This window comes from Pelobates fuscus, chromosome 5 (assembly GCF_036172605.1).
Source record: "Pelobates fuscus isolate aPelFus1 chromosome 5, aPelFus1.pri, whole genome shotgun sequence".
NCBI classification, from domain to species: Eukaryota; Metazoa; Chordata; class Amphibia; order Anura; family Pelobatidae; genus Pelobates; species Pelobates fuscus.
In genome coordinates, this window is record NC_086321.1 from 378,880,063 (window position 1) to 378,907,682 (window position 27,620).

Here is a 27,620-nt window from a genome sequence, read left to right on the forward strand (position 1 = left end):
ACTATATTATACACGGACTGTGTGTGAATGTAATCCTATTATACTGTATACTATATTATACACGGCCTGTGTGTGAATGTAATCCTATTATACTGTATACTATATTATACACGGCCTGTGTGTGAATGTAATCCTATTATACTGTATACTATATTATACACAGCCTGTGTGTGAATGTAATCCTATTATACTGTATACTATATTATACACGGACTGTGTGTGAATGTAATCCTATTATACTGTATACTATATTATACACAGCCTGTGTGTGAATGTAATCCTATTATACTGTATACTATATTATACACAGCCTGTCGGCCTGTGTGTGAATGTAATCCTATTATACTGTATACTATATTATACACAGCCTGTGTGTGAATGTAATCCTATTATACTGTATACTATATTATACACAGCCTGTGTGTGAATGTAATCCTATTATACTGTATACTATATTATACACGGCCTGTGTGTGAATGTAATCCTATTATACTGTATACTATATTATACACGGCCTGTGTGTGTGAATGTACTCCTATTATACTGTATACTATATTATACACAGTCTGTGTGTGAATGTAATCCTATTATACTGTATACTATATTATACACAGTCTGTGTGTGAATGTAATCCTATTATACTGTATACTATATTATACACGGACTGTGTTTGAATGCAATCCTATTATACTGTATACTATATTATACACAGCCTGTGTGTGAATGTAATCCTATTATACTGTATACTATATTATACACGGCCTGTGTGTGAATGTAATCCTATTATACTGTATACTATATTATACACAGCCTGTGTGTGAATGTAATCCTATTATACTGTATACTATATTATACACAGTCTGTGTGTGAATGTAATCCTATTATACTGTATACTATATTATACACAGTCTGTGTGTGAATGTAATCCTATTATACTGTATACTATATTATACACGGACTGTGTTTGAATGCAATCCTATTATACTGTATACTATATTATACACAGCCTGTGTGTGAATGTAATCCTATTATACTGTATACTATATTATACACGGACTGTGTGTGAATGTAATCCTATTATACTGGAGTGGGCGGAGTAACTGTTATTATTTATTTATATAGCACATTTAATTGCAACGTTGTTGCCAAAGTGCTTCACAGTTACATTAACCCCTTAAGACCGGAGGGTGTACAATTACGCCTTTTTTTAAGCGGCTCTAAACGCCGCCGGGCGTAATTGTCCCCCTGCTGGCTAGAAATAAAATTAAAATACATTAAATAAGTGTAAAAAAAAAATATATATATATACCGTACTTAGATCATATATATATATATATATATATATATTATATATATGATCTAAGTATATATATACACATATACATACACACACATACACTGTCTAGGTGTATTTTACTATTAATATATATAATTATATATATATATATATATATATTAATATCAAATTACACGTAGACTGATACTGATTAAAAATTTATATATAATATAAAAAAATTCTGTAAATACGTAAAAAAATAAAATAAAAAAAATAATTAAAAATAAATAATTAAAAAATATATAGATGTGTTATTTCGTTCTAACTGTATTGTGATATTAATATATATATATTTATATCAAAATACACGTAGAACGAAATAATATATATATCTAAATACATAAATATATACACGTGTATATATACCTATATATAAATAAAAATATTAAAATAAAATGATATATATATATACACGTATATATACACATATGTATATATATATATTCATATATTAATTTTACACATATATTTATGTAATATTTTTACATAATTAGGTATCCTAATTCATTACAATTAGCGGGACCTGCCTGACAGCCCATGCCGAAAGTATAGGGAATTTAATTTGCTAGCACTATATTTAACGCTATAACTTTCCAAGACACCATAAAACCTGTACATGGGGAATACTGTTCTACTCGGGAGACTTCACTGAACACAAATATTAGTGTTTCAAAACAGTAAAATGTATTACAACGATGATATCGCCAGTAAAAGTGAAGTTTTTTGTATTTTTCACGCACAAACAGCACTTACACGGACGATATTATTGCTGCAATACTTTTTACTGTTTTGAAACACAAATATTTGTGTTAAGCGAAGTCTCCCGAGTACAACAGTACCCCTCATGTACGGGTTTTATGGTGTTTTCAAAAGTTACAGCGTCAAATATAAGGCTTGTGTTTCATTTTTTTCACATAAAAATTCGCCACATTGCTTACGTTGCCTTTGTGACCCTATGGTAGCCCAAGAATGAAAATTACCCCTATGATGGCATACCATTTGCAATAGTAGACAACGCAAGGTATTGCAAATGGGGTATGTCCAGTCTTTTTTAGTAGCCACTTAGTCAGTTAGTTTTAATTAAATTAAAAAAATTAAAAATAATAATAAAATTTTTTTACAAAAAATTATATATATATGCAATTTTATTCTAACTGTATTTTGATATTAAAATATATATATTTATATCAAAATACACTTAGAATGAAATTGTATATATATCTATGTATATATAAATAAATAAATATAATACGAAATATACATATGTCCATATACAAAATTAAATAATTAATCTATAAATATACACGTAGACTTCAAATATATAAATATGCATATATATTTAAATTCTACGTGCATATTTATGTAATATTTTTACATAATTAAGTAATTTTATTAATTGCAATTTGAGGGACCTGCCTGCCAACCCAGGCCGAAATTCCAGAGAATTTAATTTGCTAGCACTGTATTTTACCCTGTAACTTTCTATGACACCCTGAAACCTGTACATGGGGGGTACCGTTTTACTCGGGAGACTTCACTGAACACAAATATTAGTGATTCAAAACAGCTAAACCTATCACAGCGATGATATTGTCAGTGAAAGTGACTTTGTTTCGCATTTTTCACACACAAACAGCACTTTTACTGATGATATAATTGTTGTGATATGTTTTCTTGTTTTGAAACACTAATATTTGTGTTCAAGAAAGTCTCCCGAGTATAACAGTACCCCCCATGTACAGATTTTATAGCGTTTTTGAAAGTTACAGGGTCAAATATATGGGTCAAATATTTTTACATTGAAAATGGCCAGGATGGTTATGTTGCCTTTGAGAGCGTATGGTAGCCCAGGTATGAGAATTACCCCCATGATGGCATACCATTTGCAAAAGAAGACAACAAAAGGTATTGCAAATGGGGTATGTCCAGTCTTTTTTAGTAGCCACTTAGTCACAAACACTGGCCAAAATTAGCGTTCAATTTAGTTTTTTTGTTTTTTCACACAGAAAACAAATATGAACGCTAACTTTGGCCAGTGTTTTCGACTAGGTGGCTACTAAAAAAGACTGGACATACCCTATATTGAATACCCTGGTTTGTCTACTTTAAAAAAAAATATGTACATGTGGGGTGTTGTTCAGAGATTTATGACCGATAATAGTGTTACAATGTCACTATTGATAAATTTGAAAGAATATATGTTTTGAAATCGCAATATCCTACTTGTACCTATAACCCTATAACTTGCAAAAAAAGCAAAAAAGCATGTAAACACTGGGTATTTTAAAACTCAGGACAATATTTTTAATCTATTTAGCAGTTTTTTTTATTCGCTTTTGTAGATGAGTAAAAGATTTTTCAAGTAAAAGTCAAAAAAACATGTATTTTTTTAAATTTTTCATCATATTTGTTTGTTTTTTAAAATTAAATTACATGAGATTATATAAATAATGGTATGTAAAGAAAGCCTTTTTTGTCCTGAAAAAAAACTATATATAATTTGTATATGAAAAGTTAATAGAGAGCGGAAAATTACAGCTAAACACAAACACCACAAAAGTGTAAAAAGAGTCCTGGTCGCAAATGTACAACATCGCAAAAACAGGCCGGTCCTTAAGGGGTTAAATAAAAAAAAAAAACGTGTGAGTGTGTGTGTTAGTGTGAGTGTTAGTGTGTGTTAGTGTGAGTGTTAGAGTGTGTGTCTGCTAGTGACAGTGAGTGAGTGTGTCTGTTGAGTGTGTGTCTGCTAGTGAGTGTCAGTGAGTGTGTTACTGTGTGTGTGTTAGTGAGTCTGTTTGATGTCTGTTAGTGAGTGTGTGTTTGTCAGTGAGAGTGTATGTTTTGTAAGTGAGTGTGTATGTATGTCTGTCGCTGAGTGTGTCTCTGTCAGTAAATGTGTGTGTCTGTTAGATAGTGTGTATGCGTCTGTTCGTGAGAGTGTGTGTCTTCAGCACTTACCTTTCTCCAGCACCGGACTCCCTTGGCGCAGGGGACCCCTCCGCCTCTCAGCTCCGAATGCGCGTGCGCGGCAAGAGCCGCGCACGCATTCAAACCGCCCATAGGAAAGCATTACTCAATGCTTTTCTATGGACGTTCAGTGTCTTAGAATTGCGGAAGCTCCTCTAGTGGCTGTCAGTGAGACAGCCACTAGAGGCTGGATTAACCCTCGGTGAAACATAGCAGTTTCTCTGAAACTGCTATGTTTTCAGCTGCAGGGTTAAAACTAGAGGGACCTGACACCCAGACCACTTCATTGAGCTGATGTGATCTGGGTGTCTGTAGTGGTCCTTTAAGTGTGTGTGCATCTGCATGCACTGGCGTACATACCGCGGTAGCAGGGGTCGCAGCCCTGCAACCCCTGCGACCAGGTGCCCGCCGCCATGTGTTGTGGCCCCGGCCCGCCAAAGTAAGCACGGGGTGGGCACGGATCAATTTTCGCACCGGGGCCCCATGGGTCATGTGTACGCCACTGTTTTGGCGGTTGCCAAATTCAAACGGTCGTATTTTTAAAACTATACATCCTACAGCGAAGAGCTTTATATTGTGAGAATCACAAGACCCAGACCTACATTTTGATGTATAGTATGTCTCTGAGATATTAACAATGAAGGCACAGTCGCAGTTTAGAAATTGCCCTTCAAATGTGAGCTTTGCAGGGTGGAGTTTCAATGAATGTCAATGGACGGCGTGAGTTGCAAACAAATGGTCATATTGTGAAAACTATCAGGACTATGGCTTAGCCGTGGACATTTTTAGTGGCAGCAGGGATAGCTGAACGTTTTGATATAAGATTTATGTAGGTGGGCCTGAAAATGAGGGAGTGGTGGCAGTTTAGAAATCATGTCCTGATTTTTCAGCTTTTGCCAACTCCCACTCTAGCTTTCCCATTCATTCCTATGGGACAAATTTCGCCACAAGAACGACGATATTCCGAGAACCATTCGGCGAAACGTTCCACAAAGTAATAGCAACGCGATCGGGAACAATCTGCACGTTTTGGTATATTTTTGTCTATGTAGTGTAAAAACTGTGGGAGGAGTTAGGGTGGCAAATTTGGCTATAATAATAATAATTAATAATATATATGTGAGATAACATTAAGTGGTATTACATTATACACAGTCTGTGTGTGAATGTAATGATATGATAATATTATACACTGTGTATTATATTTTATATTTAATTTATTTACTGAGAGAATATTCTCTCTGTGTCTTTGTTTCCAGTCGGAACACATTGATCGCTGCACTCGCTCTCCAGGCGGAACTCTCGGTCCCGGAACCTTGACGCAGCACCTCCAGCGGGGGAAGGAGTTCTGGGAGCACTAGTCCACCCGAACCGGCAGTCAGGAGACGTCACTGGCCGGGAATCCCCTGAGAGACCGGCGGGTACCGAGCTCGAGCGGCCCGGGGAGCGAGGGACATGGCGGAGACTATTGTGAGTACCCGGGGGGGAGTGTGCACTCAGGGGAGTGAGAGAGAGCCCCAGCACTCAGGGGAGTGAGTGAGAGAGAGCCCCAGCACTCAGGGGAGTGAGTGAGAGAGAGCCCCAGCACTCAGGGGAGTGAGTGAGAGAGAGCCCCAGCACTCAGGGGAGTGAGTGAGAGAGAGCCCCAGCACTCAGGGGAGTGAGTGAGAGAGAGCCCCAGCACTCAGGGGAGTGAGTGAGAGAGAGCCCCAGCACTCAGGGGAGTGAGTGAGAGAGAGCCCCAGCACTCAGGGGAGTGAGTGAGAGAGAGCCCCAGCACTCAGGGGAGTGAGTGAGAGCCCCAGCACTCAGGGGAGTGAGTGAGAGCCCCAGCACTCAGGGGAGTGAGTGAGAGCCCCAGCACTCAGGGGAGTGAGTGAGAGCCCCAGCACTCAGGGGAGTGAGTGAGAGCCCCAGCACTCAGGGGAGTGAGTGAGAGCCCCAGCACTCAGGGGAGTGAGAGAGAACTCGGTGGAGTGAGAGAGCGCCAGTGTCACTCAAGCTACTGTCTGTGTATAATGCTCACTGTCACTCTCTGCACAACACTCAGTGTCTCTGCACAACACTCAGTGTCTAAACTTCTTTAGGAAAGCATATCAATTAAACTGTGAACAGTTTTCCCTCCCCGCACTCTGATTCCTCTCCTGAAACGGTCATCAAATTAGAACACTAAGCCCTCAATAAACACTATCCTAGCAACCTACTTTCCTACCCTACCCTGACCTTTTATGTCACTTTACCCCACTCCCTCTAGCATGTAAACTCATTGAGCAGGGCCCTCAATCCCTCTGTACCTGTGTGTCCAACTCGTCTGGTTACAAATAGTTGTCTGTTAGTCCCCTCATCGTACAGCGCTACAGAACTTGTTGGTGCTTTATTAATAATAATAATACAACACTCACCGTCGCTTTCACTCTCTCTCTGTGTAGCACGCACTGTCATTCTCTCTAATATTTGCACATTATATTCTGTGTTTGTACATACAGTGATAGATCCTAGCTGTATATTTTTATATCACTGTGTTTTAAGTAGGTTTATCAGGCTTGTAAACAAGTTACCGCTCATAAAAAGAAACTTCCGGTCCACACAATATTTAAATGCAAAATTGTCCGGTTTATTCTCTGGAATGTCAACTGTCTGGAGTCTAAAGTGATTTCAGGTGTGAAGATTTGCCTTAAAAGGTGAAATTTACTTGGAATTATCTGCATTTCACCCTGCAGTGAGTGAAACTGTGTGCTTGTTCTCGATCTTGCTGTCGTGCTATGTTTTTGTTCTTGTGTCAGTGAAGTGGGCTGCTGGATGTGTCTGTGTGCTCCGCACCCTGTGTGATATATTGTCTAAATCAGAAATTATGCACAGCTGACAATTCTATTGGTAAATTTAGGCCAGCTTAGCCAAGCTGTAAAAATGGTGGAGTTGGAGAATTTGGCATTTTTGCCTATAATTTGTTTTTCCCACAATCCCTGGTTTTGTATGTTTGGAATATTGTGGACATAGCATTTCCTGGACATCTAATCTCATCAGTATCTGCAGTTCATTTATGCTCCAGAGCGGACATCATCCAACTGTTGTCCGTGTCTCTAAACGTCATTATTATTTTCCAAACTGTGGTTACTGTACATTCCTGGTGAATGTGGTATATGCCATAATAAATCATTTACAAGTATTTTTTCACTCTGAATAAACGATTTTTTAAATTTTTTTTCTGTAGACAATTCGTGTTCAGTCTCCAGAAGGAGTAAAGCGCATTGATGCAAGCAAACGTGAATCAGCAGCAACTTTTCTTAAAAAGGTAGGTTCCTTCCTGACAGCGATTTCCATGTTTGTACAGTGGCAATGACAAACACGTCTGGCATATGTACCAGTCACTGGATATGTTTTGGCAAACCTTACACTGGTATAGTTAGAGCTATTTATTCCTGTCGATTATTTGGCCTATCCCTCCTGGCATTAAAAGTTATAAATAATTGCATTGGACTGAACATCCACAAATTGGTTCTGATATTAGATGTTCATTGTTTCTGTCCTTTAAGTTTCTACTGTTTCCTCACAAAAAAAAGCAAAGATGACTTATAAGAAAACTATAAAGTCAGGAAAACAATCCCCCCCCCCTCCCTGCCCTAAAGGGACACTGTAGGCACTCAGACCACTTCAGCTAATTGGAGTGGTCTGGGTGCTGTGTCACTTTTGCACTTAGTCCTGCAATGTAAAACATCTACCAGACAGCCACTAGAGGGCTTCCTGAATTGAAACGGACGTTTTGGTCCAGTATCTGACGCTGGACGGCCTCACGCTCTGCATGAGGACCTCCAGCGTCAGATTTTTCCCCATAGGAAAGCATTAATTAAATTTCCTATGGAGAAATCCTAATGTGAGCGTGGCCATTGCCGTGCATGCACATTAGGTCTCCCCAGGCGAAGCCTGATCCAGCGCCAAAGGACATCGGTGCTGGATTCAGGTAAGTGACAGGGGTCTTAACCACTTCAGCGCCGCGGGAGGGGTGTGCGAGGGAGATTGGCACTGTAGGGAACTATAGTGCCATTAAAACAGCTTTGTTTTCCTGGCACTAGAGATTCCCTTTAAATATAGTAAAATCTTACCTTTATTCCAGACTGCTGGTGCTGGCTCTGTCCCTGATCTGCCTCCATGGCTAACATCATCAGAAGTGATTCTCTCAACCAATTACAATGCTTTCCTATAGGAAAGCATTAGATTGGCTGAGATTCTCTATTCTGATGATCTCAGCCAAGGAAGCGGGTCGGAGGGCAGAGCCAAACAATGCCGTGCCCAATCAGCATCTTCATTGAATTAATGCATCTCTATGAGGAAAGTTCAGTGTCTCAATGCAGAGGGTGGTGACACTGAATGTCAGACACACTGTGCAGCACTGCCTCAGGAAACACCTCTAGCAGCCATCTGAGGAGTTGCTAGTGGCAGTATCTCTAGGCTGTAATGTAAACACTGCATTTTCTGAAACCAACAGTGAAACCAACAGTGTTTACTGCAAAAAACCTGCAGGGACTGACTATACTCACTAGAACAAATACATTAAGCAGTAATTAAGTGTCATTTTTCCTCTACTACTGTAGTTGTTCTGGTGACTATAGTTTCCCTTTAACTTTCTCTCCATTCCACACTTTCATTGACGATAATGTCTCTCTTCCTCTCTGGATAAAATTGGTGCATGTGCCAATTGGATGCAGTGACCGATCACCTTATAGCATGCTTCTCATAGTGGACCATTAAACTAAGCTCTCCCTTCCACACGAGCAACTGCTCAAGCAGTGTGAATCAAGAAGATGCCCTGGCTGTCAACTTGACTGCCTGGGGGCACGCTTTCTTAATTAATAAAAGGGCCAATTGCTCTTGAAATACACTTTTGTGAATTGAGACAAGGGAGACCTCCTGCTTGCCCCTAAAGCTTTGTGGTCTGGAGTGTCTTTTTAATGGCTCCCCTCTCTAGTTTTTCCTCTTGTTCTCGGGTAACCTCTCCTCGTATTGGCTTTCCTCACCCACAATGGTATAGATTGGTATAGTGAGGGTGAGTCCGGGTCTGCTAGTCTTTGAGAAACGGTCATTGATACAGTGTTACACAATTAATATTCAGGATCAACAAGATAAGATTTTGAGTTAGTATGTTGCTTTACAGCCATTGGAGAGTGGGGCTGGTCACCTGACGACTTATAGGGAAGGAGAAACTGGAAAAACCATTGCAAGGAAAAAGGACCCACCAAGGGAACAGTGTTTTATGCCCTGGCAGATGTCTCAATGAATGATGGCGCCTGATGATGCATTGCTGATGCTTAATAGGCAGCTAAACTTCCAGGGAAGAGAAGGAAATGGTTAATTATAGCGCAGCCATGAAATGTTTCTCTACAAGATTCATGGCATTGTGCCCAGCTGCGCATGTGTGCATGACAATCTTCTTATTGAGATGAATACATTTATAAAATATTCCAATATTTCTGCCATAGAGGATTATTTTTCCAAGCCAACGTTTGTGAGTAGTTTAGTAACTGAATGAGTGATGGCTTTCCATGTGATATTAAAAAAAAATAATTGTAAAGATCACTGTCCATTTGTGGTGCAGTCACTCTAGGCTGTAAATCCATTCTGTACAGAGAACATTTTGTTTATCATAAACATTTATTAGAAACCTGCAGTACATATATATATATATATATATATATATATATATATATATATATATATATATATATATATATATATAATTACCCAAAATTAAAGGAACACTATAGTCACCTAAATTACTTTAGCTAAATAAAGCAGTTTTAGTGTATAGATCATTCCCCTGCAATTGCACTGCTCAATTCACTGCCATTTAGGAGTTAAATCACTTTGTTTCTGTTTATGCAGCCCTAGCCACACCTCCCCTGGCTATGATTGACAGAGCCTGCATGGAAAAAAAAAACTGGTTTCACTTTCAAACAGATGTAATTTACCTTAAATAATTGTATCTCAATCTCTAAATTGAACTTTAATCACATACAGGAGGCTCTTGCAGGGTCTAGCAAGCTATTAACATAGCAGGTGATAAGAAAATCTTAATTAAACAGAACTTGCAATAGAGAAAGCCTAAATAGGGCTCTCTTTACAGGAAGTGTTTATGGAAGACTGTGCAAGTCACATGCAGGGAGGTGTGACTAGGGTTCATAAACAAAGGGATTTAACTCCTAAATGGCAGAGGATTGAGCAGTGCGGCTGCAGGGACATGTTCTATACACCAAAACTGCTTCATTAAGCTAAAGTTGTTCCGGTGACTATAGTGTCCCTTTAAGACAAAACAACAGTTTTGTCTGTAGAGTGCTGTTCTGGGATGCCCTAAAATACATTTATGCATATTTTATAGAATTTAAAATGCTCAAATTAGTCGCTCATACTTTTTAAACCTATTGTGGCATAGTGCAGTATATACAGGCTGATTAAAGCATTGGGGAAAAGGTATTTTGTCAGTGTCGGTGTTGGGTAGGTGTGGGAGTACAACACTGACGTGGACTCCTGGCAGACAGAAGCTGAAGAGGAAATGGTGGTGACTGGGTCACTCCACTGCGATCACTGAGCGCTCCTGTTTAGCAAGGAATTGGAGAATCGGTGACATCTCTTTGTTTCTCCATTAAGTGGACACTAGTAGGGTCAAACGTAAATGGGGTTTATCATAATAATTTAATTTGTAATTCTGGGTTGCTGTCATTATGTAGCCCCACTTATATGGAAAGCAAGCTCTGTCTACTGTTTGAGTATGGATCGCCATGAAAGAACATCCAGTGCTCCAGTAGAGATCAATTCTGTAGCAGACACCAGAACTCCAAGGATAGCATTTGCACTTTGACTATTGATTGGGAACGAGAATGTCTCGCAGGCCTGGATGTAAATTGATATAAGCCCTGCCCTGTGAGGGGTCCAGTTACAGTCTTCTGTTTGTCAACTTAAGAATTCTATGACTTGTAATCCACTGAATCCTTAATAAAGCTGTTGGGTAACTCCCCTCCCCCTGTTCCACACTTCATTCAATAATGATTCTAAATAAACTGATTTGTCTCCTGGAGCTTATTACCCATCGCTGCCCCAACATTAAAGAGATTTTTGTTTTTTGTCTCCTCGTTGTATTCCTCCAGGTAGCAAAAGAGTTTGGCTTTAGAAATAATGGTTTCTCTGTGTATGTAAATAGAAACCGTACAGGAGAAATATCTGCTTCACAAAACAAATCGCTGAACCTTCTCAAAATCAAGTAAGTTGGTTATTCCCACTGCTGTTGTGTGAATGGTGATGTTATTGAAATGGTGTCTGCTTATTTAGTTTATGGTACTAGTTACAAGTATAGTTTGCCTCCAGTGTATATAGAGTTAGTTTAGCACTGAATGTGTCCGAGTGGCAAGGGATTTATCTCTCATCTCACAGGCTCCTGAAGGGTTAAAATCAACTCTGGAACATCTTTACTTGTTTTCCCCTTCGACATCATCTGGAACTTTATATTATTAACTGGAAGGAAGAGGAATGTTTTGGATTTCCAGATAATCTATTTGGGGCCAAAATGTTTGCTTGCAGAGCCAGCTCTAATGAAACCCAGAGTCAAAGAGGACATTGACAGAAATAGCACTCTGACACGTCTGTGCCTGTCTATAAAGTGATTTCTTTTTTACAATAGATGTGTCAAAGTAAATGTGACTGTGGCTTAAGACGTCTGACGCCAAAACATAGTAAAATCTTTTATGGGTAACAAAAAGCTTTATATTTTGTTTCCACGTGAACAAAACACATTCAGACTGCTTAGTATATACATAATCATTCTCTGATACAATCATAACGCACTGAGGAATTTACTGAATACCATTGTAAATAATGCCAATATGTTTTATACATCTGTTTTTCAGTGCCATTGAAGTGAAGTGCGGTATATTTAGAGAGAGTGAACATATCAGGGGTTAATTCACTTTACAAAAATTGTGAAGGATTGACCAGCAATTTGCACGTTTAAGTCCAAAATATCCCAAAAGATTCTCCACTGTGTCAATTTTCCAACAATGGAGGATAAAGGGACACTCCGGGCACCATAACACTTTTATCGCAATGACGATGTTGTAGTGTGAGGAGGTCCCGGGTCCTTTCTTATCTCAATGGGTTAAGCTGTTAATGGTTTAACCCCAAAGTCTGCAAGGTGCGCCCAATCAACTCCTCCACTTCTTCTGAATGTACGAGGCTTCCATCTTCAGGTCTTTTTTAGCTCCACAATATACCACATAGGAACCGCACTCAATCCACATAAGCTAAGGGTGCTAAACAAGACCACGGGCCAGCACAATCCCCACAAACGGAAATCTTGATAATCGAGAAGAGGTCCAAACACTCCAATAGCTTGAGGCACATTTATTGGAACAAAGGGAACCCACAAGCTTGACAAAGGCCCACTTGTGGGTCGAAACATTGCAGTGTACATTTTGTTAAAATAAATGTGCCTGGACCCCTTCACTGTTATCTTTAGCTCCAGACTGAGGTAGCCATCAGGATACGTGTCACTTTCTGGATCTTTCATAGATCTTCACACTCAAAAAGATTGGTATTGGGGAAATAACAAGATGCGGCAGATGAAAGTCACATTCTGCTAAATACACTTTGATTAGACACCTTATGTGACGTTATGAACTCTTATGAAGCCAGTCACATGCAGTTGCGATAGAGAATGCAGATTATGCTGGTTCCTTGTGGCTCATTCCCAAGTCTTTTCCTAATTTCTATTTTCCTTTTATTACAGACATGGGGACATGCTATTTCTGTTTCCAAGGAATGCTGCTGGACCCTCCACGGAGGTTATGGATACATCAGCCTTGACCCAGAGTCGACCAATGAGTGCTCCCCAGGTGGTGGAGGATGAAATTGACCAATATCTGAACAAGCAGGATGGAAAGATCTATAGAAATAAAGACCCCCAGCTGTATGTAGGAATGCTTACCAAGCAATTCAGCTTTGGTCCCTGCCACAGAAGCTCCTTAAATTTGCATAACAGAAACATCAGCTGTGCAGACACACCTGTAGAATATTTATTTATTTTTATGTCTATGCTCTATCAGGTTTTCATGTAACATGAAACTAAAATGAATCAAACTCGTGTTTAAGTGGTTTGACAGGATGTTTCAGAGTGGAGCTAATTAAGAGGCACTCCTCCACACAGGCGGTCGGTGTGTGCACTTGTGCCATGTTTCTTGCCGTAGTTTGATAGGATGTTTCAGAGTGGAGCTAATTAAGAGGCACTCCTCCACACAGGCGGTCGGTGTGTGCACTTGTGCCATGTTTCTTGCCGTAGTTTGATAGGGTGTTTCAGAGTGGAGCTAATTAAGAGGCACTCCTCCACACGTGAGGTCGGTGTGTGCACTTGTGCCATGTTTCTTGCCGTAGTTTGATAGGGTGTTTCAGAGTGGAGCTAATTAAGAGGCACTCCTCCACACAGGAGCTCGGTGTGTGCACTTGTGCCATGTTTCTTGCCATAGTTGCCCCTGTGCCGTATTCTGTTTTTCTCACATAATGTGTTTTACATTCTGCTTCTTTTGAATGCTAAATTCAGGGTTAGTGATAAGATAATTCTCTCCCTATCCGAAGAGAGAGGATCATTTAAGTAAATTTAAGTTTTAAATGGAAGCCTGCCCTATGGGTCTCTAAACAAGCATTCTGAAAGGTTGTATATGGGTTAATAAACAGGTCAGTCTGATAAGGACTCTTCTGGAGTTAGGAGTGCATTTCTTGGACCATGGGCCACCATCGTCCCATGATGCTCTATGGTGTTTGAGAGCTTGATTCTTGGGCATTCTTTTCCTGGTCTTGTGTGCTTAATTGTTCCCCTAGTGCACCCCAAGCACAACTTCATGGCTAATTTGTATAATAAATCAAGTGTACCATGGGAAATTGTAAACTACATCTAGAATTCTAAGTGTTGTTGCTACAGCGCTACGGAATGTGATGGCACTATATAAATAATAATACATTAACCAGCAGGTATTCCATAGCACCGACACACTGTTACAGCTTAATGAAGCTGATAATGCATACAGAGCCATACATAGATTTTAGGTTTTATGAGCCAATGAAGACTAGTTGGTGCTTTCCATGTTCCTGACCAACATTAACATTTAGAAGATTTTTACAAAAGATTTAAACAAAAATCTATTTACAGAAGAATTGTATATGTGTATGGCTGTGCCTAGGCATTTAGAAAAATATATCCCCGGCCTATACTGCCAGATTATCCAGTGAATACAACAACCAACTGAATTTAAAAAACAGATAAAGTGAGGTGTATGTCTACATTTCATTATATGTCGGCTGCATTAAACGGTATTTCTTTCAAAAAATATATATATAGATTTTTCTGTACCCTAAAACTGCAATTCCGTATTGTTTGAGTATTTTAAGGGATGTGCTGGTATTTCTGTGAATACTGCTTGCAGTGCACATGGCCCACATCCAGTAAATAAAGTTGCCTTGCTAACACAGGCTATTTTACAAGGCATTGCAGGGCTCTCTATACCTTGTCCTATAGGGTCAGGATTCATTAACACAATGCTCTGTGCAGGCTTCTATTAATTAATAAGGGGGTTTAAAGAACAGTCAGCTCAGATTTGTTTTTAACCCCTTAAGGACCAAACTTGTAGAATAAAAGGGAATCATGACATGTCACACATGTCATGTGTCCTTAAGGGGTTAATATAATAATTATTTCTTCAAGTTGTGACAGGAAATATTTGGTTTTAAATGAAGAAAATGTAGAAATGTAAAAAATGAAAAACTTCTTCTCTACCTTTGGTATAAGATAGGATCCATCAGACATATACATACACCCATTCACCGTGGGTCAGTCAGTGTTTGAAAACCAACAGTAAGTCTCTATGGTATTCACTGTTTCTTTGTATGGAGTGAAGCCGGGAAGACCATAGAGACTAACTGAAAGTTATCCTGTCATATACTAATGGTAGGGGATGAGTCTTCCTCTTTTTTACTTAACTTGCTGAAAGGATTATTGTATTCATTATTATATTAAACAATCATTTTCAGGTGACTTTTGTCCTTTTAAAAGACCTGAGCTATGAACTTGTTTTTTGTTTTTTTTTCTTGGCTTGATAAGTACCAGCACTCGAAAAAAGCAGGAGATAAACAGTTTATTGTAACATTGCTTTTGTAAACCTTTTATGTTGTATTTCTTTTTTTACTTTTTGGCTTGTAGTATGTCTTAACATTTGTTATTCATTATTTGTTTGTGATTATATCATTATTGCAAATTGCTAACAATGTAAAGTTTATTTCTAAAACGGGGTGTGATCTATATTCATTTATGTTTTCCACGAATAAAGTGCAATGTCCAAATATTTAGAAAGCATTTATCACATTTAAATTTTTTTCGTGTTGTGACATGCATTCATGATAGCAAATTAATCAGCATAAACCCAAACCTGCTAATTTTTTATGTTTGTTTTTTTTAAATTGTCTCCATCCAGATGTCGCCATGGACCTCAGGGTAAATGTGTACACTGCGTACCCCTAGAGGTAAGGCCCTTTTATCATTTTATAGCGACTTGTAGTCTCCATCAGTTCTTTTGTATTTTTTTTTTCAAGGGGGAGGGGGGCTAGATTGATGTTTACATTTTGTGTTTGATCGCTCACAGCCCTTCGATGAGGATTATCTAAATCATTTAGAGCCCCCAGTCAAACACATGTCCTTCCACGCCTACATCAGGAAGCTGACCGGAGGTGCGGACAAGTAAGTGATGACCATTCCCGAAATTGTAGCATTCTGTACAAAGTGGGATTTGTATTGTAATAAGTATGAAACGCTATTAATTGGAAAATCTGTAAATGTGAATCAGTCACTGGAAACCAGTGGAATGTTAAAGTTGTCTGTGTCTACATAGCATCGTTATTTCTGTTGGCTTCATTCATCAGGCACATAAATTGCATGTAGTTTTGTCTTCATTCTGAAACATGGCCTTTCCTTCTTGCCTAGTACATCTGAAAGCCAGTTCGATATATTACTCATTCACTTTAATGACAATGTGGATCATATATATATGTTTTACAGCAGCAGCTGTATTGGCCTCTGTGCCTATGGTTCAAATGGTACCAGCACCCCGGCTTCACTAAAATGGAAAGGTTTTCTATAATTGTTCAAGCACTACTATTCCCCACCACCTTTTTATTCTGTATCTGGCAATATCTGAATTGAGTGAAAAGTTAAAAGTTTGCTCACTTTTTTTTCCTTCTATTTCATGTGTGCAAAATCCAGGAAATGTTATTCTTACCATTAAGGTGCAAAGGCAGAAAATGTCAGCAGGTAGTTAGATCATGTTGTTAGAGATTAAAGCATTCATAACCCAAACCTGCTTCTTGTTCTAGATTGATGTCCCAATTACCTGGGTTAACACAGATTAAGTAACGCGGCTTTAATATCTCAATCTGTCTGTTTTCAGGGGGAAATTTGTGGCCTTGGAAAATATCAGCTGTAAAATCAAATCTGGCTGCGAGGGGCACTCCCCATGGCCCGAAGGGATATGTACCAAATGTCAGCCGAGTGCCATCACGCTTAACAGACAGGTACGGTTCATTGTATGACATTTTTTGTTTAGATTACCAGTGAGCTATTTCTGTGGAACTTTATGCAGTGGCTGTGAACAATATTGGGAAGCAGGGATACAGTAGGATGTCCTGTATGTTCTTTTCGACACTAGTAACTATGAGTTGACAATTTAATTAACATTTACTTTTAATGTTATTTTAACTCTTCTCATTATTTCACCTTAGAAATACAGACACGTGGATAATATTATGTTTGAGAACCATACAATCGCAGATCGTTTTCTGGACTTTTGGCGCAAAACTGGCAACCAGCGCATTGGCTACCTTTATGGTCGTTACACCGAACACAAAGATATTCCACTGGGTCTTCGGGCAGAGGTAGCTGCTATCTATGAACCTCCACAGGTTAGTCCTAAATGGCCACCCACCAAGTACACAAGTCACTGACCAGGCTTGATGTGAGCTGGTGTTTGGAATCCTTGTGCAGTATCGCTGACATTGGAACAAAACATTGCATTCTCTGGACCCATGTCTACCATTTATGCTTGCCCATATGGTGTTGATGCCAATGGAAAGGCTCTAAATATTGTTTCTCTACAATCACAACCCAGCAAACCGTGGAAAAGAAATCTAATGTTCATTATTCAGAAATTATTTTATCAGGGAAAATACACTGGGATTTCCAATCTTACAATAATGTGCCCAGAAATGTCACAGTTCCAGTGTGCATCTCACTGTATATTGTTATTTTGTTTTGTAGATTGGAGCTGAGAACAGCGTGGAGCTGCTTGATGATCCAAAGGCTAAAGTGGTGGACGAGATAGCAGCCAAACTTGGACTTGGAAAGGCAAGAACCAATCCCGATTTCTATATATTAAATATAGTGTATCCTAATGCAAAAGGTCCCATGGATTCCCAATATCCTGATGCAATAGGTCCCATGGATTCCCAATATCCTAATGCAATAGGTCCCATGGATTCCCAATATCCTGATGCAATAGGTCCCATGGATTCCCAATATCCTGATGCAATAGGTACCATGGATTCCCAATATCCTAATGCAATAGGTCCCATGGATTCCCAATATCCTAATGCAATAGGTCCCATGGATTCCCAATATCCTGATGCAATAGGTCCCATGGATTCCCAATATCCTAATGCAATAGGTCCCATGGATTCCCAATATCCTAATGCAATAGGTCTCATGGATTCCCAATATCCTGATGCAATAGGTCCCATGGATTCCCAATATCCTGATGCAATAGGTCCCATGGATTCCCAATATCCTGATGCAATAGGTCCCATGGATTCCCAATATCCTAATGCAATAGGTCCCATGGATTCCCAATATCCTAATGCAATAGGTCCCATGGATTCCCAATATCCTGATGCAATAGGTCCCATGGATTCCCAATATCCTGATGCAATAGGTCCCATGGATTCCCAATATCCTAATGCAATAGGTCCCATGGATTCCCAATATCCTAATGCAATAGGTCCCATGGATTCCCAATATCCTGATGCAATAGGTCCCATGGATTCCCAATATCCTAATGCAATAGGTCCCATGGATTCCCAATATCCTAATGCAATAGGTCCCATGGATTCCCAATATCCTAATGCAATAGGTCCCATGGATTCCCAATATCCTAATGCAATAGGTCCCATGGATTCCCAATATCCTAATGCAATAGGTCCCATGGATTCCCAATATCCTAATGCAATAGGTCCCATGGATTCCCAATATCCTAATGCAATAGGTCCCATGGATTCCCAATATCCTAATGCAATAGGTCCCGTGGATTCCCAATATCCTGATGCAATAGGTCCCATGGATTCCCAATATCCTAATGCAATAGGTCACATGGATTCCCAATATCCTGATGCAATAGGTCCCATGGATTCCCAATATCCTAATGCAATAGGTCCCGTGGATTCCCAATATCCTGATGCAATAGGTCTCATGGATTCCCAATATCCTGATGCAATAGGTCCCATGGATTCCCAATATCCTGATGCAATAGGTCCCATGGATTCCCAATATCCTGATGCAATAGGTCCCATGGATTCCCAATATCCTAATGCAATAGGTCCCATGGATTCCCAATATCCTAATGCAATAGGTCCCATGGATTCCCAATATCCTTAATGCAATAGGTCCCATGGATTCCCAATATCCTGATGCAATAGGTCCCATGGATTCCCAATATCCTGATGCAATAGGTCCCATGGATTCCCAATATCCTAATGCAATAGGTCCCATGGATTCCCAATATCCTTAATGCAATAGGTCCCATGAATGTGTGCGCTGGATGGTCTGCCATCTAAGAATATCACAAAGCTACTTTACATTCTTTATTACGGTCATACCTCAGCACAGAAATAGCTTTGATACAGATTTGTATAATATTTGGATATAAAGTCTGTATTCTCCCCTAGATGGTAATTGTGTTGTAATATCTTTCTTGAAATGTAGTTTTGTTGTAAACCGGTTCAAACTGTTTGTTCATTTTCTGTTAAGGTTGGCTGGATTTTTACAGATCTTGTTTCAGAAGACACAAGGAAAGGTACTGTCCGGTACAGTAGAAATAAAGTAAGTTGTGTCCGTTTCCTGCAGACGCTCAGCTGAAAGTCTTAATCTGCCAGTCACAAACAAAACTTTCTGCCCCTTTCCAGGATTCGTATTTCCTGAGTGCTGAGGAGTGCATCACGGCAGGATACTTCCAAAACAAACACCCAAACCTGTGCCGTTTGTCGCCAGATGGACATTTTGGCTCCAAATTTGTCACTGTTGTGGCCACAGGTAGATGCAATACTGACTCCCTTTGCAGTGCTCATAGGTTGGAAGGAAGCAACGCGGAATCCTGAACTTGGCTTCAGAAAACATTCTGCAACACTTCACTTGTGTCATGAAATCTTGGGGCTCATTCGCTAAATTGGCAGATGTGGTGATTAACAATCCGGCTTCAGAGATTGGAGGTTTGATCTCGCCCAAGTTGGTTATCAGCTCACCAATTTTACCTGTTTAATGAATACACCCCACTTGTTTTTTTATTCTAGCAGTATATACTGTGTTGCACTCCCCTGTAGTGTATAGTCCTCTCTAAGCATCTCTTTGTATCTCCACGACCGATTAATGTTTGGCTTTCTTTATTCTCATTTGCAAAATACTGAAACCTGAATTATGACTCCAAACAATTTCCATTAAAAATTAACATGATTGGCATCAGCGCCAGACCTGCAACTGTCGCATTTTCCCACAAGGGAAGGTCTTGACCTCAATGAGCTCCTGAGTTTGTGGCATTGAGGTGTTGGCGTATCAACTAGCTCAGGGCTGGAGGGACACCACTCCCTGAAGATATCAAGATGCTCAACCCAGCGGATATTCTCTTACTGCTTTAAATCTGCCAACTATGGGAGTAGGTTAAATGTCTGAGCCCTCGCATATGGCGACCTACAACCTCAACATTAGGGTTTTGCTGTCTCCGTAGCCATCACCCTGGTTTGTTATTTATTGTTTAATTTTTTTATGGTTTTATTTTGTTTTCTTATGGCTTGTTTTGCTCCATCACTTTTATTTGAATGGAAGTAAATCCTGTTGTCATACCTGCTTTTAGGGCCATACCATTATCTCCCAAACTTGGTACTATGCACCTTATTCCTTCCTTAAATCCCTGAGCTTATTCAAGGTGTAGTAACTACAACTGTTTATATTCTTTAGTTACACTCCACGTGTCGAGCTAGCTATATATGTTTTACAAGCTTAGCCTCAGTTTCCAGTTTAGAAAATGCAAGCCTAGCCTGATTTAAAAATAAATAATTGAGGTTCTGCTACACGATTGTAATTGTTATGAAACGTGTATACTTCTTGACTTTTGAATCTTTCGATGCATGTAATGATCTTCTATAGACCTTAATAATAAAAGCAGATTGACAAAAATCTGAAAAATAAGGTAATAAATTATCACGAGGACCGATGTAATTATTTCTAAGACCTTTGTTCCTTTGCTGCTTGTTTCAGGGGGACCAGATAACCAGGTGCACTTCGAGGGATACCAGGTTTCTAATCAGTGCATGGCTCTGGTTCGGGATGAGTGCTTGCTTCCCTGCAGGGATGCTTCAGAGCTGGGCTATGCCAAAGAATCCAGCAGTGAACAGTATGTGCCTGATGTCTTCTATAAGGTCAGTCTTCTTTGATAAAGGCCAGTCTTGGTAACACACAAATTACTGGGCGTCTCTTGGGCGGCAGCAATAGCTATAGACGTCTTTAACCCATATACATAGAACAAGAGCAAAAAAGTTACCTGCACACTATCCCAAATCCCTAAACACGTTTAAATAACAGGATTTTAGTTTCACTCCAATGGCCATTAAAGTGTAAGCTCACTTGCCACGTCAAGGTAAACCTCTTGTGTTAGTCCTACACAATTCACCTGGCTGATTTCAGGTAAAAGGCAAAACCTCTAATGAAACAGAAACTATGTTTTTACTTTAGATATCTCCGTTAATGTGACTTTAGATCATACATTCATATGTCCTCATAATAATAATAATAATAATAATAATATGATGAGTATCCCAACTCAAGAATATCTTCAGAGATGATCAAAAAGTTATCCAAGACCCAGGCTGCTCTCATTAATATTTGTATTCCTTTAATTATTTACGTATATTTGTATACATTTTACTACTTAGACAAAAATCATGTGACTTGCAAGATGAGCAGTAATTCATCTAGAATAGCATTCATTCCCTGTTCATCTACTCAGGAAACCTCACTCTCCATTCTTTGCATGCTATGTTACCTGCAGCAGGCTCAGGGATATGACATCATGTGAACCCAGTGCTTCCCAAAACAGTCCTCAAGGCACCCTTACCAGTCCAGGATTTAGGGATTACCCAGTTGTGTATAAAGTTTTGTATTTTTAAATACACCGTAGACACAATTGGGTAATCCCTAAATCCTGGACTAGTAATAGTGTCTTGAGGACTGGTTTGCCAGGTGCCTGATTAGCATATTTTATGTGTGGCAATAAATAAATATAATTTGTAATAGTAATCTATTGCTAGCTCATTGCTTCTTCTTTCACTACTGCAGGACGTAGACAAATTTGGCAATGAAATCACCCAACTGGCACGACCACTTCCCGTAGAGTATTTGATCATTGACGTGAGTATATCTGTGGCCGTATTACTTTGGATCTACAGATTATATATAGTGTCTGTGTGTGTGTGTATACAGGATTCCAGTCTATATATTATATTCTACTATATAAAATGTATATATGATTTCAGTCTCCATTAGCCACTCGCAAAGTTAAGCCGTGTGTTATTTTGTTTTGTATTCCTTCCTTGCTTTACATTTTGTCTCTGGCCAAACAATAAACCTTAATACTCGTTGAAATAAAATAGTGTGTTGGCCTGTTACATTTTACTCGTTTTGTAATGAAGTGTGACAATTTTTTTTTTAATTTTATTAAAGAGGCTGATTATAGGCATTTATTGTGTGTGAACGCTGATTAACAAAAGTGGCCACACTATTTAGGACATTGCAGACAGCATTTAAGCCCTGAAATGTGCCTAGGGCCCTTTTGCCTAATTTCGGCATCCTGCCTTAATCATAGTACAATCTCTTTTGATTGACTCACCTGTGCTAATGCAGGAATATTAACTGTTTAGGGGAACGTCAAAAGGGTGTATTTAGCCTGCTATGTGATTGTTACAAACTTTCCTTCCCACCTTCTAGATCACGACCACATTCCCCAAGGATCCTGTCTACACGTTCTGCACCTCCTCCAATCTGTTTGCCATTGAAAACAGAGATGCCCTGGGTGAAACTCAGGTGAGAATGATGTCAAATGTAGTTTTATATGCACCTTGCTTGTAACTGCATGAGATGACCTGTAGGGGGGTGTAGGTTCTCATGTAAGATGTGTTTTAAGATCTCTATATAAGCTTTCCTACTGGCTATTGTAGAACTGAAACTGCCATCATGCTTTGCCAGCCATGCTTGAGGAATAACTTTAGACTACCAGTATTCTGGCATCTGTGGCCTTACTTAGTCTAGTGGGGCTCTGTGTGCTGTTAAGGGGAATGGACATTGGACACGTGGTTTTATTGGTGGCACGAATGGTCATTCAATCTGTAGTGAAGTGAACTCCATTAAAAAGCTGCAGAACAGAGATTTGCAATAACCCCTGGATTCATGTTTTCTCTCCCTAAGGACTTCCACAGTTTGGCCAACTACCTTTCCCAGAATTTAACCTCCAATTTTCTTGAGATCATCTCTGACTTTCATTTGCTTCTTTTCCTGGTAACCAACGAGGTTATGCCTCTGCAGGTAAGCATCTGGCTTTAAAGGCTTTTTGTGCTGTCAGCATCTGATTCAAAAAAGATCTGTATTTACATCAGTGCTAAGCAGTGCTTTTCAGGTGAGAGCGGCTCCTGGCTGAGCAGGAAGTTCCCGTAAGACAAGAAACCAGAAGAATTAGATGCTTTAGTGAAGAAAAAAATAAACTGATGGACAGAGGCAATTGTGCTTTCATGTAAAGTGCACCCACACTTATTATATATCTTTATTATTATACTTATTATATATCATTTTGTTCAGGAGTTATAGGGCTTTCATTTCAAATTAAATATTTATATGTGAAACATAATTTAATATGAATAAAATCTAAAATTGTGAAGGAATTTAAGAATGTTATTTTCCAAGTTCTGCACACTTATATTTGTGTTCAGTGATGTATCATGAGTACAACAGTAAACCAACCCCATGTACAGGTTTTATGGGATTGTGGAAAGTTACAGGGTATAGTCCTTGCCCATTTCAAAGGGGTCGTGCCTTTAATTACCACAATCTATTAAGAAGGGGCCTTGCTTTTAAGTACAGATATGTTAATAAAGGGGCTGTGCCTTTAATTACAGCAGTCTAGATGGAATGGGGCTGTACCTTTTAAATCCCATGATCTAGTAACAAAGTTGCTGGGTCTTTAATTATAGAGATCTATTGTAAAAGGGGTTGTACCTTTTATCACCGCTATCTAGAAGGAAAAGGGGTTGTGCCTTTAATTATAGCGATCTGTTAATAAAGGGGCTGTGTCTTAAATTACAGGAATCTAGTGGTGCAATTTAAACCTTTTGTAAGAATAATTTGGTTCTATTTTAACTCCTTAAAGGGACACTATAGATACCAAAATATTAATGCATTTGTTTTTGGCCATATGAATACACTGTGTCTTTGCATGCTCAAATCTTTATACTTTTTTTGCACAAAAATAAATATTTTACTACAAACAGGTAGTGATATCCTGTCAAATATGCCTCCCTGGGTGTCCTCTGCTTCTAATGCAGGTTGTTTTGCAGTTCAGATCACTCAGTGCTGTCATTGGCTGAGCTGTGTACGTACATTGATAAGGAAGTATTTTTCTGGAGTCAGGGGGCGTGGCTATAGATGCAAAAACTATAAAGATTTAAGAATACAAACAATACAACACATTAATGAGGTTAAAACATATCAAATGCATTAAAGTAGTATTTGTGCCTCAATTTCCCTTTAATGACCACAAGGCTCTTTTGAGATGCGACGTGTGTGATCAAGGCCTTTTTTGGCACTTTTACCATGCATTCATTTTACCACAATTTCTCCACTTCTGTTCCATTTTTTCCTGTATTAGTTGAACTTTAATCCAACACTGGGGGCTAGTAACAGAGCAGGATATACAGACTGTACAATAAAGGAAGTTTAAACATTAGGTCACTTCACAGGAAGTGTTTAGGAAGGCTGTGCATTTTACATGCAGGGAGGTGCGACTGGGGCTGCATAAACAAAGAGATTCAACTCCTAAATGGCAGAGAATTGAGCAGTGAAACTACAGAGGCATAATCTGTACACCAAAACTGCTTCATTAAGCTAAAGCTTTGTTGGTGCTTATAGTCCTTTTGAGGGGTTAAAATACGTTTCTTTTTCTGTTCCTACTTTTTTTTTTTTTTAGCTTGGCTTTGAGTTAAAATAAACAAAACAAATTTTACGAAAATGTTAATATTGTGCTGGAGCTCCCTTCATTGCAGTGTTTTACTGCAATTCTCCAGTAACTTTACACACAAACACACACAATTGTTTTTATATTGTTCCCTAGAAATCCCCATATTTGAGTATTGTTCCGTCTACTGGAACAATGATCAGAGGCTGCAGTCTGTCACAAGCCAAATTCCCTGCACTGTTTGCCAGTGCTGGCTTGGAAGGTATTGATGCTGGCAAACCACACAATCCTTCTTTTATGAGCTGCCCATTGGCTGGATCCTGTTGCACAGTGAGAGGGAGTGTGGAACTGGGCTGAGATTGTCTGCCTGGTAATAAGGATAAATAAGATGTGTTTCTCATTCACCGGTGCAGTCAGCAGAGATGTTTATAATAGAGTACCGGTGCAGGCACAGTGTTTTGGATAGCAGTGATGGTAACGGGTTCAGTGAACGCAGAATAGAGATTATTACGGTATTTTTTGGAGTGTACAATTTGGCTTCTCAGTTACCAGGCTTACTGCCAATATATTTAACCCCTTAAGGACACATGACATGTGTGACATGTCATGATTCCCTTTTATTCCAGAAGTTTACTCCTTAAGGGATTAAAGGGAATCTCCAGTGCCAGGAAAACAATCCGTTTTCCTGGCACTGCAGGTCCCCTCTCCCTCCCACCCCCCAAACCCCGGTTGCTGAAGGGGTGAAAACCCCTTCAGTAACTTACCTGAGGCAGCGACGATTTCCCACGTCGCTGCTTCTTCCTCCGCTCCGCTCCTCCCTCTGATTGCGTTGGCCAGTGGGCGAGACTGATCCCACCCACCGGCCGGGGAGACCTAATGCGCATTAGCGCTCCGCATAGGAAAGCATTTCAATGCATTTCAATGCTTTCCTATGGGGAAATTAGCGACGCTGGAGGTCCTCACACAGCGTGAGGACGTCCAGCGACGCTCTAGCACAGTATAGTTTCCTATAGAGCAGGAAGTGCCCTCTAGTGGCTGTCTAGTAGACAGCCACTAGAGGTGGAGTTAATCCTGATAGGTAAATATTGCAGTTTTTAGAAAACTGCAATAATTACACTTGCAGGGTTAAGGGTAGTGGGAGTTGGCACCCAGACCACTCCAATGGGCAGAAGTGGTCGGCTTGCCTGGAGTGTCCCTTTAATAAGCCAAACTGTAAGAATTCTTCTCTTATAGTTTCAACATAGGGGTCACACACTCGCCTTGTAGTGGATCACACTGTGGATTGCGTTTAGGTGATTCTGTGGGACTGATTCTTACTCTGTTCACCTGCAGGATAGTATCAGTTTACTCCTGGATGCCGTGAGGACCAGGAATGAAGAGCTTGCCGAAACCTGGAAGAAATCAGAGCAGTGGGCAACCATCGAACAGCTGTGCAGTGAGTTCCCTTTTAAAGCACTGTATGATTCGCACCATAATACCATCTATTGGGAGGGATGTCCAGCTTAACTTGTTTGTTCTGTAATGCTTGTCAAACATCTCTGGCTGGTCAGACGTTGTGGGGAGAGCTTTTCTGAGGGTGGAGGGTGGATCCAGAATAAGGGAGTGTCGCAACATGTGTCCACAAGCTGGATTTGGGCTTTTATTAATTACACTGTGGTAGGTGTGAATAAGGGGGTTCCTTTCTACTTCATATTGAATCCATGGTTGAAAACCCCTGGGCATCAGTGAAACCCACATGTAGGTAATGATGCATTATGGGAATCAGTCAAAGCCTACAATGATCACACTGCCACCTGATACTTTCTGCCGCTAGCTGTGCTGAAAGGGCATAATAACCAATCCTGGTCTTCCTTTACAACAAGTTCGGCCAAGAATGGACTCTTTGTATTATGTCTGTGTAAGGCAAAATTTTAAACATGTAATCCACCTGCTGATTTTTTTGTTTGTTTTTTTTTTGTTTCTCAGGCACCGTTGGTGTTCAGCCTTCTGAACTTCAGGAATTTGGAGCGATTGGAGGAACCACACATGTTCCTGCAACTGCCATGTGGTCCTGTTTGCACTGCACCTTTATGAATCAGGCGGGTACAGACCAGTGCGAGATGTGCCGGCTTCCCCGGGCCTAAGAGCAGTCCTTTTGATTGGGGGGCATGCAAAAAACATCGCCCTCAAGGAGCTGCCCCTTGCAGCCAGCTTTCAGCCAGTCCCCAACCCTGTTATGTTGCTTTTAGGGCTCTGTGAGGGAGAAGCCCCATGTGCCGGTCCTGCAGGTATTCACTTCTCCATGAGTTGCCCAAAGCAGTGACTGCATCAAAGGTTACTCATCCACAGACAAAGGCAAGCGCCATAATTTTTGGGTGCGAGTTGTCATTTTGGCATCCTTGTATTAACCCACAACATTAAAGTACGGTATGCAGTTTGCAGAAACCCCCAAAAATATATAATACATATATCTAGATTTGAAACGTTTAACCATAATTTTTTGAATTTTATTTAATATCCATGCAGAACCACAATCCCGGAGACCATAACTCTACATGTTGCAAGCAGGAGATATATGCCATCCTGGCACTAGAAGGGTTATGGTGTTAGCGCTAGTTACCATTGGCATCAAGTGTTTCACTTACCCTTTTGTTGCCAATCACTGTTTGTGTTACAGTCATTTCTGGTGCTCAAAAGGTTAATGGGGGATCTCATTCCCAAGACACAATATATGTTTGTTTTAAAATTCTAGGGATTAAACTTTGCCCATTCCACAAATA

At 39.7% G+C, this 27,620-nt stretch overlaps 1 protein-coding gene across 1 annotated transcript; it reads left to right on the forward strand.

Moving 5' to 3' along the window:
* Positions 1-5,666: 5,666 nt before the first annotated feature.
* Positions 5,667-27,620, forward strand: LOC134611942 (nuclear protein localization protein 4 homolog). The gene is made up of 17 exons (XM_063456292.1): positions 5,667-5,773; positions 7,515-7,595; positions 11,440-11,552; positions 13,074-13,253; positions 15,805-15,853; positions 15,973-16,067; positions 16,774-16,897; positions 17,105-17,284; positions 17,640-17,726; positions 19,401-19,472; positions 19,556-19,682; positions 20,901-21,061; positions 21,978-22,049; positions 22,626-22,721; positions 23,103-23,213; positions 26,188-26,296; positions 26,827-27,620. Exons 1-17 carry the CDS (start codon positions 5,759-5,761, stop codon positions 26,982-26,984), a joined length of 1,830 nt encoding a protein of 609 aa, XP_063312362.1. The 5' UTR covers positions 5,667-5,758; the 3' UTR covers positions 26,985-27,620.

What these genes read in the sequence shown, in the direction of transcription:
- LOC134611942 (XM_063456292.1), top strand. An exon ending in CCAAACTTGGACTTGGAAAG is followed by an intron (nt 17,727 to 19,400) that starts GCAAGAACCAAT and finishes TTTTCTGTTAAG; the next exon opens with GTTGGCTGGATTTTTACAGA. An exon ending in TGTCACTGTTGTGGCCACAG is followed by an intron (nt 19,683 to 20,900) that starts GTAGATGCAATA and finishes TGCTTGTTTCAG; the next exon opens with GGGGACCAGATAACCAGGTG.